We start from the raw sequence: 14,275 nt of genomic DNA on the forward strand, positions 1-14,275 counted from the left end.
TCCCACGGCGGGCTGATAACGAAGGCCAAACCAAAAGGTTCAGCCAAATCACATCTCTAGTCTTTTTCTTTATTCTAAAGCATTTGGGGATAGATGTAAAGATCTAAAACATGCATAATCCTGAGGAAAGTGGAGATATGATATAGACTTTTAAATATCTCAAAGGTTTCTGCATAGGAGGCGGGCCTTTTTCTAAGGAAAGTAGGCTGTAGAACAAGGGGTCATAGAATGAGGGTGAAAGGGGGCAGACTCAGGAGTAAACTTAGGAAATATTTCATCGTCGCTATTTCCTATTTTGTCGCAAACGAATGCACATCCCTAATAAAGACCACTGATCATTTTAGTAGCCACTCTCTGGATCGACTAACTAGTTTATATCTTTTTGAAGATGTGGTCTCCAGAATTGTACACCTTATTCCAAATAGGATCTCACCAAGGACATATATAATGTCAATTTCATCTCCTTTTTTCTGATGACTATACCTTTACCTATGCAGACAAGCATCTTTCTGGCTGACTTTTACTGTCACTTTATCCACCTGTTTGGCCAACTTAAGATCATCAGATACAATCACCTCCAGATCCTGCTCTTCTTTTGTATTTAGAAGAATTTCACCTCCAGTACTGTACCTTTCCCTTGGGGTTTTTGCATTCTAAATACATTATTCTTCATTTTGTTAGCATTATATCTCAACTATCAGTCTCTAGACCATTCCATGAGCTTCACTAGATCCCTTCTCATGTTTTTCACACCTTTCTTACATCAACAAAAGGACAAACCTTTCCTGACAATTCTTCCACTCTGTCACTCATGAAAATGTTGAAAAGAACTGATCCCTGAGGCACACCACTAGTAACACTCCCCTCCTCCAAGTAAACTCCATTTACCATTAGCTTTTGCCTCCTTCCATCAGCCAGTTTCTAACCCAGTCAATCAGTCTAGGTTCCATACCACGGGTGCTCAATTTATTTATAAATCTCCTGTGCGGAACCATGTCAAAGGCCTTACTGAAATGAAATCCAAGTACACTACATCTAGTGCTCCCATTGATCCAAGTCTCTGGTCACCCAATCAAAGAAATTGATTAGATTTGTCTGACAAGATTTACCTCTAGTAAAACCATGCTGCCTCAGATCTTACAATCCATTGGCTTCCAGAAACTGCACTATCCTCTGTTTTAGCAGTGATTCCATTAATTTGCTCATCACAGAGTTCAGACTAACCAGCCTATAGTTCCCAGCCTCTGCCTTACTTCCAGTTTTATGAACAGAAACCAAATCTGTCCCTCTCCAGTCCTCCAAACCTACTCTCAACTCTAAAGAAGCATTGAAAAGGTCAGCCAGTGGAGCTGTTAGGACTTCTCTAAGTTCCTTCAATACCCTTGGAATTATCACATTAAGCCCCATCGCCTAACTAAATTTTAAGTTTAGTTTAGTTAGCTTCTTACAAACACACTGTCCTGAAAATCAGTTGAGGTTTATCTCGTTGCCAGTCTTATCTGTGTTCATTTTATGTAAATAGAATGAAAAGATAGAATGAGAGCTTGAAGAGTGTTTGAATCTTGGCAGTTAAGATTCAATGCAAAAAAGCACAGAATCATAGAAGAGAGAAATGCATTATGGAGAATAGGGTGAGTTACTGATATGCACCAACCAGGACAGAGACCTCGGGAGATGTAGATGGGCACTCTGAATGGGTCACATGGTCTTTATCTGCTGTCATGTTCTATGTTTCTATGATCCAAAGCAAGAAATGTGCTTTGCTACTTACTTCCTTATAATATATTCTCAAAAATTATTTTTTACACAAATTTAATTAGATACAGTATTATGCACCTTTTTTAACAATGAATTAAGGAAGTATGTACCACATCATATATTTTGCTTTGGTTACATGTTTGGTGATTGTGCCTTTCTAACCAAGCAGATTTGTGTCTGTGTTTATAATGATCATATCTAATGGTCTCAAGGTTGTAAAATAGCATTATAAAGAGGTGCCAAAGCCAGACGTTTGCTAGGGTGCCTAGAGAGAGGCATGGCCAGTAGAAAAAAAGATGATGATAATACCTCTGTTACACTCCGTGGTCGCAGACAGCTGCGCCCGCTGTTGCTCACCTCCTTTTTCTCTGCTTTAGCCCCGTTGGGCGAACTCGCGGCTTCTGCCAGCTTTCCTGCCTCCGTTACCGGGCTCTCCGGAGCAGCATGGATGCTCTCGACCGCCATGACGCGCATGCTCCTGAGCCAGCTTTAACCACGTCATGGCGGGAACCTCTGGGGTGTCCCCCTCAGATGACGTCACTCATCTTGAATACTTAAGCCCGCTGGGCCAGAGAGCTAATGACTTGGCAACGAGTTAATCATGCTGAATCCACCTTCAGTACTTGTTCCAGTTCCTGCTTCCTGGCGTGAGACTACAGGGTACCCGCTCCTCGGGGGCCCTTCTTGTCTCTCAGCTATCCGCTCCTTGGAGGGCCTTTGCCCAGACTTCTGCCTGCCTCGTGTCCCGAGGCTTTCCATGGAACTTCTCCTTTGTCTTCAGCCACTGTGAGTATCCACGTTGTGGACTGCTGCTGGTGATATCAACTGTGGAATCCTCTCTGGGTACCCCGCTCTGTGGACCATTGCCGTGATATCGTTAGAGGAACCTTGCCGATCTATCCCACTCTGTGGACCACTGCCGTGACCTCCCACCGAGGGAGCCTCTTGTGTACCATCTGTATGGACCCCGTGTAACCACAGTGATTGTATTATCTCTTGGCACCCCCACTCCTCGGGTAGTGCCACTCCTATTGCCTGTGACTAGAGTCTATCCCGAGCTGAGACTGATGTCAGCACCTGCGCTGTCACTCCGTGGCCACTTCCTGGGGTCACTCTCTCTCTCCCTCCTTACTTCTGTTGTATTCCATTCCATAGCCGAGACTTCACCTCCCGACGGTTGAGGCTCAATGGGGCTCCTCCTCTGGGTGGTACCATCTCTCACCTCGGCCAAAGGGCCTACACACTCACAAATCCTAACAGATTGCCAAGTCCATGGACCCGGCACAGATCTCGACCCTCCAGGCCATACCTGGCCTGGCCCAGTGAATTTCAGATCAGCAGAAAATTCTAGAGAGTTTGGCTAATGCCATAAATCTTTTAAATAACCAGCTGGACACTGCCTCAACATCTGCTAAGCTAAGCTCAGCTCAGCTCCACAGACGCCTCTGTTCTGGCCACCAGTGCCCTTGCTGGCACCTCCTCATTTTTCAGGTTACCCCCTTGTCCTGTAGGGGCTTCTTGAACCAGTGCAACCTTACAACCTGCATATTTCCCTGACACAGTTTCCAAGACGACATACATAGTATCTCTCCTGGATGGACAGGCATTGGCCTTGCTGCCATCCCTGTGGGAGCAAGTGGACCCGATCCTCCATGATCTGCCAGGCTTTCTCGCCCTTTTCCGCTCTGTCTTCGACGACACCGCTCACAAGGCTATCGCCAGTTCTACACTACTACACCTGCAACAAGATTCCAATCCCTGACCGATTCCGTCATCGAGTTTAGGACTCTGGTGTCTGAGTTGCGCTGGGACCTAGGCTGCCTGTGTGTGATCTTCCTCGAAGGGCTGAGTTCGCGCAGCAAGGATGAGCTAGCAGTCTGGGAACTTCCCGACACCTTGGATTCTCTTGTGGACCTCGCAGGCCACATTGACTGCCACCTTCGTGAACACTCACATGAGACCAGAGGATCCAAGAGGGTGGCTACTGGTACTACCCACATCCATCCAGCATCTTCTACGAAGACCGCTGCTACACAAGATACTGATGCAGATGGGCCACAGCCACCTATCCTCAAAGGAGAAGCGTCGCCGCCTACAGTCAGGTCTGTGTATGTATTGTGGCCAACCCGGACACGCTGTACCCGCCTGTCCACTCTGTCTGGGAAACTTTCAGGCTTAGGTTCTGCTGGAGGACTTCTCCTAGGCCTGACATCACCCTCTTCTCCATTAACATTACCTGTTTCCATCAATTCTGGTACCCTGGAATTTCACACCTTAGCCTTAATGGATTCCGGGGCTGGTGGAAACTTTATCCTCTGACAGCTGGTAGAGCGAATTCCCACTGTCCTTACACCCATGCCTTTACTACTCTCTTCTCTATCCATAGTGAGCCGTTACCTGGTGAAGTTACTTGCTCCACAGTCCCCATCCAACTTCGCACCTGATTTATGCACACGGAGACCATCTCTTTTCTGGTACTGGACAAGGCCATTCACCTGGTGGTTCTTGGGCTACCGTGGTTGAAACGTCACACTCCGCAATTCGACTGTAGCACCTTACAACTATCCCAATAGGGCCACTCCAGTCATAAAGATTGCTTGGAGGTCGTGTCAACCATGCCTTGCCTAACTACCATGAAGTATCTCCCTGGTGTCCCACTGCAGTACTCCGCTTTCACCGATGTATTTTCGAAGAAAGCTGCGGACATTTTACCACCTCATCGCTCATTTGATTGTGCGATAAATTTGCTTCCTAACTCGGAGCCTCCTTGCGGAAGGGTATACCCACTTTTGCTAACGGAGACTAAGGCTATATCAGACTACATACAAGAGAATTTGGCAGAAGGCTTCAGCCTTTCAAGTCTCCCGCTGGAGCGGGGTTCTTTTTTGTAGGGAAAAAGGATGGTTCCCTCCGGCAGTGTATAGATTTCCGCGGTCTAAACAAAATTACCCAGAAAGACCGATACCCCTTGCCACTGAACTGTTTGACAGGCTCCAGGGGGCCAAAATATTCTCTAAATTGGACCTGAGGGGGGCTTACAATTTGGTGACGAATGGAAAACCGCTTTTTACACCCGTGATGGCCATTTCGAATACCTGGTAATGCCCTTCAGCCTTTGTAACGCTCCAACGGTGTTCCAGAATAAGATGAATGAGGTATTCAGAGACATGCTCTACCAGTGCATCATAGTCTATCTGGATGACATCCTGGTATTCTCACGAGACCTCCAGAATCATCGCCGAGACGTCTGCAGCGTTCTTCAGTGCTTAAGGGACAATCGCTTGTATGCCAAGCTGGAGAAATGTTCCTTCGAACGGAGACCGTCCCTTTGCTCGATTACATGGTTTCGAGTCAGGACTTCCAGATGGACCCCCAGAAGACCAAGAGCATCCTGGATTGGCCCCAACCAATGGGCCTCAAGGCACTCCATAGATTCCTGGGATTTACTAATTACTACCGGTCATTCATGGCACATTATTCTACACTGACCGCCCCTCTCACAGCCATGACCCGCAAGGGAGCCAACCCCTCGCAGTGGTCACTTGAGAATATATCAGCCGTTCAGAAACTCAAGGATGCATACCTTAGAGATCCTTGCTTACACCACCCAGATCCCCGATGACCCTTCATCGTTGAAGTGGATACATCCGACGTCAGAGTTGGTGTGGTCCTTAGCCAGCATTCTGCCAATCACACCTTGCATCCCTGCTCATTTTTTTCCCAGCGCTTCTCACCTGTGGAGCACAATTACGGAATTGGCAACAAAGAATTATTGGCAATTAAGCTTGCTTTTGAAGAGTAGCAACCCTGGCTTGAGGGGGCTCAGCACCAGATCATGGTATATATAGACCACAAGAACCTTGAATACCTACACCATGCACAATGCCTTAATCACGGGCAGGCCCGATGGTCTCTCTTCTTTACTCGGTTCAATTTCCTGTTATGATACCGGCCAGCCAACAAGATCACTCGAGCCGATGCCCTCTCTCAGTTCTTTACCACTGAGGATGTCCCTGATGTTCCATGTCACATCATTGATCCAGCCAAGGTTCTTCTCTCCGTCACGTTCACCGTACCTCCTTGGAAGACAGTGGTTCCCCGTCCACTTTGCAGAAAAATCCTCTGATGGGCACACGATTTCCTGCTGATGGGCCATCTAGGTCAAGCTAGAACTCTTTCTTCACTCCAGAGGTTCTACTGCTTGCCAACCATGAAGAAGGATGCTGAAGCATATGTGGAGTCGTGCCCCACCTGTGCCCATCAGAAACCACAGATGGGTCAACCTTGGGGCCTCTTACAACCACTTCCCTCGCCCAGTGAACCGTGGACATACATTGCCACTGATTTCATAGTGGATCTTCCTCTCTCCAATGGCAATAACACCATTTGGGTTACAGTGGACCAGTTTTCAAAAATGGCTCACTTTGTGGCCCTACTTGGCCTCCCTTCAGGCCCAGAGCTGGCAAGACTGTTCATCCGCCACATATTCTGCCTTCACAGACTCCCGAGGCATATACTCTCCGACCAGGGAGTGCAATTTACCGCCAGATTTTGGAGGGCCTTATGTAAAAAATTTGACATTGCCTTGGACCTCACAGCGGTCTATCACCCGTAGGCCAATGGCCAGACAGAAAGGACAAATCAAGACAAAACGACTGGTCCGATTTACTACTTTGGGCTGAGTTTGCCCTCAATTCTCATCTGTCCACATCCACCGGGTCTTCACCTTTCCAAGTGGTATATGGACATCAGCCCCTGCCTCCGCTACCTCTGTCAGTGTCATCACCTGCAGTGCAGGCTACTGCCCAAGAGTTGCATCAAATTTGGGAAGACACTAAGCGACTTCTTCAACAAGCTGCCCAGAAGTCAAAGAAATGCTATGATATCCATCATCGGGCAGCCCTGCAATTCAATCCTGGTGATAAAGTATGACTTAGTACTAGATTTATTCGCCTGAAACTACCTTCAGCCCTCTTCACTCCGAGATACACCAGGCCTTTTCCCGTACATCACCTGGGCCCAGTTACGTACAGCCTCCACCTGCCCACATCACTCAAGAAACATAATGTCTTACACATCTCATTACTTAAATCTTTCATCTTGTCCGAGTTTTCCAAGAGGCCGCCTGAACCACAACCTCTGGCGTTGGAGGAAGACTTCACATATCAGGTACAAGATGTCCTGGTTGTACGGAAATGAAGAAGACGATGGGAATATCTGATCTCATGGGAAGGTTTTGGGCCCAAAGAGAATAGCTGGGAGCCTGCAGCCAATATTCTCGATAAAGAACTGATCAAGCAGTTTCATACTTCTCACCCAAGAAAACCCAAATCCCCAGGGTTGGGGCCCTAAGAAGGGGGTTACTGTTACGCTCCGTGGTCACAGACAGCTGCGACCGCTGTTGCTCACCTCCTTTTTCTTTGGATGAATTTGCAGCCTCTGCCAGCTACCGCCAGCCTTCCTGCCTCCGTTCCTGGGCCCTCCGGAGCAGCATGGATGCTGCTGACCACCATCTTACCCTAGGGGTCTCCTAGGTGAGTGCGCACGCTCCCAGGCCAGCTTTAACCATATCATGGCGGGAACCTCGGTTCCCCATCAAATGATGTCACTCATCTCGAATACTTAAGCCCGCTGGCCCAGACAGCCTACGACTTGGCAACGAGTTCATCATGCTGAATCCACCTACTCTCACTTCACTACTTGTTCTGGTTCTTGCTTCCTGGTGTGAGACTACAGGATACCCGCTCCTCCGGGGCCCTTCCTTGTCTCTCGGCTATCCACTCCTCGGAGGGCCTTTGCCCAGACTTCTGCCTGCCTCACTTCCCGAGGCTTTCCATGGAACTTCTCCTTTGTCTTCAGCCACTGTGGGTATCCACGTTGTGGACTGCTGCTGTGATATCAACTGTGGAATCCTCTCCAGTGTACCCTGCTCTGAGGACCATTGCCATGATATCGCTAGAAGAGCCCACTCCGGGTCTACCCCGTTCTGTGGACCATTGCTGTGATACCGCTAGAGGAACCTCGCTGGTTTATCCCACTCTGCGGACCAGTGCTGTGATATCCTAGAGGAACCCTCGCCAGTGTACCCTGTTCTGCGGACCACTTTCATGACCTCCCACGGAGGGACCATCTTGTGTACCATCTCTATGGACCCCATGTAACCACAGTGACTGTACTATCTCTTGGCACCCCCGCCCCTCGGATAGTGCCACTCCTATTGCCTGTGACTCGAGTCTATCCCGAGCTAAGTCTGACTTCAGCACCTGCACTGTCGCTCCGTGGCCGCCTCCAGGGGTCACTCTCTCTCTCCCTCCTTACTTCTGTTTTATTCCATCTTGCAGCTGAGACCTCACCTCCAGATGGTGAGGCTCAGTGGGGCTCCTCCCCTGGGTGGTACCATTTCTCACCTTGGCCAAAGGGCCCACAATCTCACAAATCCTAACAACCTCTCTACATGTCATTGATGAGATCGCACGTAGAACTTTATGTTTAATTCTGGAGACCATACCTCCAAAATGATATAACTTATGGATATATTTGTTTACCTACAATTAAAAGTGAACACATATTGTGTGATGTTTGATTAAAAAGTGGGTGTTTTTAGGAAGATAAACCAAATATCACTTTGCATAATGTTTTACATGTTATATTTTCTAAATTAATTGGATGGATGGGCAGACTGGATGGGCCATACTGTCTTTTCCTGCCATTAAGTTTCTATTTAAACAGTATGCAGACAGTCCAGAGAGAGGCTACCAAAATGGTGCAAGATCTACACCAAGTAGCATATAAGATGAGACATAAGGACCTACATATTTATACCCTAGAAAAGAGGAAAGATAGGAATATAATAGACACATTCAAGTGCCTCAAATATATAAATGCACAAGAAGCATATCTTTATCAGAGGAAAGAATGCTCTAGAATAATAGATCATAATATGAACATAAGAACTTAAGAAATTGCCATGCTGGGACAGATCAAGGGTCCATCAAGCCCAGCATCCTGTTTCCAACAGAGGCCAAAAACCAGGCCACAAGAACCTGGCAATTACCCAAACACTAAGAAGAACCCATGCTACTGATGCAATTAATAGCAGTGGCTATTCCCTTATAATTGATTAATAGCCATTAATGGACTTCTCCTCCAAGAACTTATCCAAACCTTTTTTGAACCCAGCTACACTAACTGCACTAACTACCTTCTCTGGCAACAAATTCCAGAGCTTTATTGTGCGTTGAGTGAAAAGAATTTTCTCCGATTAGTCTTAAATGTGTTACTTGCTAACTTCATGGAATGCCCCCTAGTCCTTCTATTATTCGAAAGTGTAAATAACCGAGTCACATCTACTCGTTCAAGACCTCTCATGATCTTAAAGACCTCTATCATATCCCCCCTCAGCCGTCTCTTCTCCAAGCTGAACAGCCCTAACCTCTTCAGCCTTTCCTCATAGGGGAGTTGTTCCATCCCCTTTATCATTTTGGTTGCCCTTCTCTGTATCTTCTCCATCGCAACTATATCTTTTTTGAGATGTGGCGACCAGAATTGTACACAGTATTCAAGGTGCGGTCTCACCATGGAGCGATACAGAGGCATTATGACATTTTCCGTTCTATTAACCATTCCCTTCCTAATAATTCCTAACATTCTATTTGCTTTTTTGACTGCTGCACCACACTGAGCTGACGATTTTAAAGTATTATCCACTATGATGCCTAGATCTTTTTCCTGGGTGGTAGCTCCTAATATGGAACCTAACATCGTGTAACTACAGCAAGGGTTATTTTTCCCTATGTGCAACACCTTGCACTTGTCCACATTAAATTTCATCTGCCATTTGGATGCCCAATCTTCCAGTCTTGCAAGGTCCTCCTGTAATGTATCACAGTCTGCCTGTGATTTAACTACTCTGAATAATTTTGTATCATCCGCAAATTTGATAACCTCACTCGTCGTATTCCTTTCCAGATCATTTATATATATATATTGAAAAGCACCGGTCCCAATACAGATCCCTGAGGTACTCCACTGTTTACCCTTTTCCACTGAGAATATTGACCATTTAATCCTACTCTCTGTTTCCTGTCTTTTAACCATTTTGTAATCCACGAAAGGACATCGCCTCCTATCCCATGACTTTTTAGTTTTCGTAGAAGCCTCTCATGAGGGACTTTGTCAAACGCCTTCTGAAAATCCAAATACACTACATCTACCGGTTCACCTTTATCCACATGTTTATTAACCCCTTCAAAAAAATGACTAACTCCATGGGGCAAGATTCAGGAGCAATAAGAGAAAATATTTCTTTATGGAAAGGGTGATGGATGCCGGAAGTGGTTCAAAGAAGACAGAGATTGACTATATTAGTAATAAAATTCTTTCTTTATATATTTACTTTTCACCCCCATAGGTATATAAAGAATGGCTGCCACAATCCAGAGGGCTGTTACCGTGTCCTCCAGTGAGACAAAAGCAATAACAGAATTCAAGAAAGGAGGAGTTAAACACAGAGGATCCCTATTGGGAAGAAGTCAAGAAAAAATCAGAAATCAATTAAGTTCTATGGCATTGCAGCAGGAATGAAATTGAACAGAATGCAAAGGTCTTCTAGTCCTTATCTGCCAAACTATGCTATGTAACTGACTGCCTCCTTTGGCCAGTAAAAGCAAAGTATTCTGTGAAGTGCCCCCTTGACTAAGATAAAAATGAGCAAGCTTTGTGAGCCTGACTGTCCTCAGTACAAAGTAGTGAGATTCCCTTTCCAACCCAGAATCACTGAACCCAACTTGGAGTGATGAGCACTGATAAGAATGTATGCCACGGTTAAAATATAAGATGAGACATAAGGACCTACATATTTATATACCTACATATTTATACCCATCCTATATACAGAATGCCTCAGCATGCATCCTTACTAATTCTAAAAAATGTGACCACATTACACCAACTCTTATCGATCTCCACTGGCTACCTATACAATCTTGAATCCTTTTCAAAGCTCTTTCACTCATTCACAAAAGTATCACTAATGAAAACTCCGGCTGGATCAACCCTCCCCTACTTCCTCACACCTCCACCCGTCCAACCCGTGCTGCACTCCAAGGAACTCTCCGTACCCCCTCCATCAAATCGACTAAACTCAGCTCCACAATGAACAGAGCCTTCTCCCTAGCCGGTCCCACCCTATGGAATTCCATGCCCCCCGACCTACGCACTGAAACCTCTACAGCCAAATTCAAGAAAAAATTAAAAACCTGGTTGTTCATACAGGCCTATCCTTCCAACGTGAACCACCCTCCTGAAACCACCTAACCATATTTAGTACACCTCCTTGTTCAACTTGTACATATTGCTGCTACATCCTTTTAGTGGCAACACAATCCTTTTCTTCCTCCCCCCCTCTCCTTCTCTCTAATTTTAACGCTTTTACTACCTAACGCTTGTCAAATACTTTGTAAATTTCCGTCTCTGTTTTTCCAGTTACCGAATCGCACATCTTGTACGAGTTGCCTCCTTGCCTTCATAGTTTTCCAATCTGTATTTCGACAATTTGTCTCCAACCACTGTAAATATTATTAATCTGTTTACTTAGAAGTTTGCTGTTCCTTAGTTCACAGTTACCGTTCCATGTAAAGGCAATGCCTAAAAGTTTTTAAGTTATCTGTAAACCGATACGATGTGCAAACGGTTGTTGGTATATAAAAGTTTCTAAATAAGTAAATAAATAAAAATGACTCTGCAGAGGAGATTCCTGAGTAGGGAGAGGGGGAGTCATACAGGATGTGTGGCTTGCAATGCTTTGGTGTGGATAGTGGTCTTCAGGCTTCGACTTCGGTTCTTTCCTACATCCTCAAACTTGCTCGGTGTATAAAACTCGCTCCCAACTTTAATGCATTTCTTAGATCCTCCTGGAAAAGCAAATATTGAGTTTAAACAGAGAATATTATAGCAGACAAGAACTGTAAGGTTCAAATAATCTTTTAGTTTCCTTTCTGTTGCAGAACCATAGACCCTTCTTGATCTATGGCATTTCTTTCACATCTTCACAACTAAGAATCGTCTGGATTATATTTCTTCCTATGCATGCTGAAGGAATTACTTGGTAAATATATAGAGATGTTTAACAATGCCAAAATGTCCTATAATTGTACACACAAAAATTGATAAAGCTAAGAGCCTCATTTTCTAAAGTATCGCAGCCTGCGATACTTTAGAAAAATGCGGTAATGAGGGGCGGGGGGCCGAAATGGGGGGGCGGTCCTGCGCTAGCTGGCAGCGATCGCACCTCCGCAGTGCGATCGCTGCCGGCATCGCGCCCAATAACTCCACCATAGAAGGTGCAGTTATTGGGTGCGAAATAGGCAGCGAAAAGGCCCTTACCTTTTCGCTGTCCGCGCTGTCGTCGCAGTCGGCCCCGGTGACGCCCTGACTCCTCCTCTTCCGGGGTCGACTCCACCCCGATGTAGGTAGCGCAGGCATGCGCTACCTTCACCAGCTATCGCAGGCTTGCGCTGTTAGCGCAAGCCTGCGATAGCCTTAGAAAATAAGGCCCTTAGCCAGATAGACCCTGTAAAATTACTTGCTGAAAATTACTTCATGAGACTCTCTCCCGTTGCTTAACAATCAATTTAAGAAGTGATACTTAGCTGGATAGACGCTGATGAAATTATTGGATAGACGCTTCTATCCAGCTAAGCATTGGGAAAGAGTGCTACTAAGTAATTTCATCAGCGTCTATCCAGCTAAGTATCACTTCTTCAATTGATTTTTAAGCAACGGGAGAGAGTCTCATGAAGTAATTTTCAGCAAGCAATTTTACAGGGTCTATCTGGCTAAGCTTTATCAATTTTTGTGTATACAATTATGGGACATTTTGGCATTCTTAAACATCTCTATGTAAGTAAGCACTAGCTAAGCCAATTTAGAACTACAGGGGCGGATTTTCAAAGGCCCGCGCGCGTAAATCCTTCCGGATTTACGTGCGCAGGGCCCTCGCACGCCGGCGCGCGTAAAGCCCCAGGACGCGCATAAGTCCCGGTGCTTTTGTAAGGGGGCGTGTCGGGGGCGGGGCCTACTGACGCGGCGTTTCGGGGGCGGGCCGTGGCGTTTCGGGGGCAGGCCCGGGGGCATGGCGCTGGCCCGGGGGCGTGGTCGAGGCCTCCGGACCAGCCCCTGGGACCGGAGGATGGAGCGGGGCTGCTGGCCGACGCGCGCAAAGTTACGCCTGCTTCCAGCAGGCGTAACTTTGCCGACAAAGGTAAGGGGGGGGTTAGATAGGGCCGGGGGGGTGGGTTAGGTAGGGGAAGGGAGGGGAAGGTGCGGGGAGGGCGAAGGAAAGTTCCCTCCGAGGCCGCTCCGAAATTGGAGCGGCCTTGGAGGCAATGGAGGCAGGCTGTGCGGCTCGGCGCGCGCAGGCTGCCGATTTTGTGCAGCCTTGCGCGCGCCAACCCCAGATTTTATAAGATACGCGCAGCTACGCGCGTATCTTATAAAATCAGGCGTACTTTTTTTCCCCCCCATGCTGCGCGAACAAAAGTACACGCTCGCGCAACTTTTTAAAATCTGCCCCACAGTGTGGACAATTCCCATTTATTTTTACAACATTATTTAAATCAAGCACATTGAATTAAGTTTTTGAATTTTGATAAAATATTTTAAAAAAACCAAGGATGGTATGTTCAAGATTAGAAAAAGAATGTGGGCAACCTCGATGGTACCCTTTGATTCAAGTTTAATACTGTGTACAATTCTGGTCGCTGCATCTCAAAAAAGATATAGTTGCGATGGAGAAGGTGCAGAGAAGGGCAACCAAAATGATAAAGGGGATTGAACAGCTTCCCTATGAGGAAAGGCTGAAGAGGTTAGGGCTGTTCAGCTTGGAGAAGAGACGGCTGAGGGGGGATATGATAGGGGTCTTTAAGATCATGAGAAGTCTTGAACGAGTAGATGTAACTCGATTATTTACACTTTCGAATAATAGAAGGACTAGGGGGCATTCCATGAAGTTAGCAAGTAGCACATTTAAGACTAATCGGAGAAAATTCTTTTTCACTCAACGTACAATAAAGCTCTGGAATTTGTTGCCAGAGGATGTGCTTAGTGCAGTTACTATACTGGGTTCAAAAAAGGTTTGGATAAGTTCTTGGAGGAGAAGTCCATTAATGGCTATTAATCAATTTTACTTACGGGCGGATTTTCAAAGCCCTGCTCGTGTAAATCCGCCCGGATTTACGCGAGCAGGGCCTTGAGCGCCGGCGCGCCTATTTTCCATAGGCCGCCGGCGCGCACAGAACCCCGGGATGCGCGTAGGTCCCGGGGTTTTCGGAAGGGGGTGTGTCAGGGGCGTGTCGGGGTGGGGCTGAACGACGCTGCATTTTGGGGGCGGGGCACGGCGTTTCGGGGGCGGGCCCGGGGCGTGGTTTCGGGCCGGGGCGTTCCGGGGGCGTGGCCGCGCCCTCTGGAACTGCCCCCGGGTCCGGTCTCGGCGCGCCAGCAGCCCGCTGACGCGCGTGGA

At 46.9% G+C, this 14,275-nt stretch overlaps 1 protein-coding gene across 1 annotated transcript in view; it reads right to left on the reverse strand.

Annotated features, from left to right (window-relative positions):
* The window catches only part of AIRE (autoimmune regulator), a 114,502-nt gene that overhangs the window by 74,452 nt on the left and 25,775 nt on the right, over positions 1-14,275 (reverse strand). The window contains exon 6 of the mRNA XM_029617321.1: positions 11,539-11,669. Within this exon, the coding sequence (XP_029473181.1) occupies positions 11,539-11,669 (131 nt within the window). The remainder of the gene's footprint in view (positions 1-11,538; positions 11,670-14,275) is intronic.

Source organism: Rhinatrema bivittatum, chromosome 9 (genome assembly GCF_901001135.1).
Source record: "Rhinatrema bivittatum chromosome 9, aRhiBiv1.1, whole genome shotgun sequence".
Lineage (NCBI taxonomy): Eukaryota > Metazoa > Chordata > Amphibia > Gymnophiona > Rhinatrematidae > Rhinatrema > Rhinatrema bivittatum.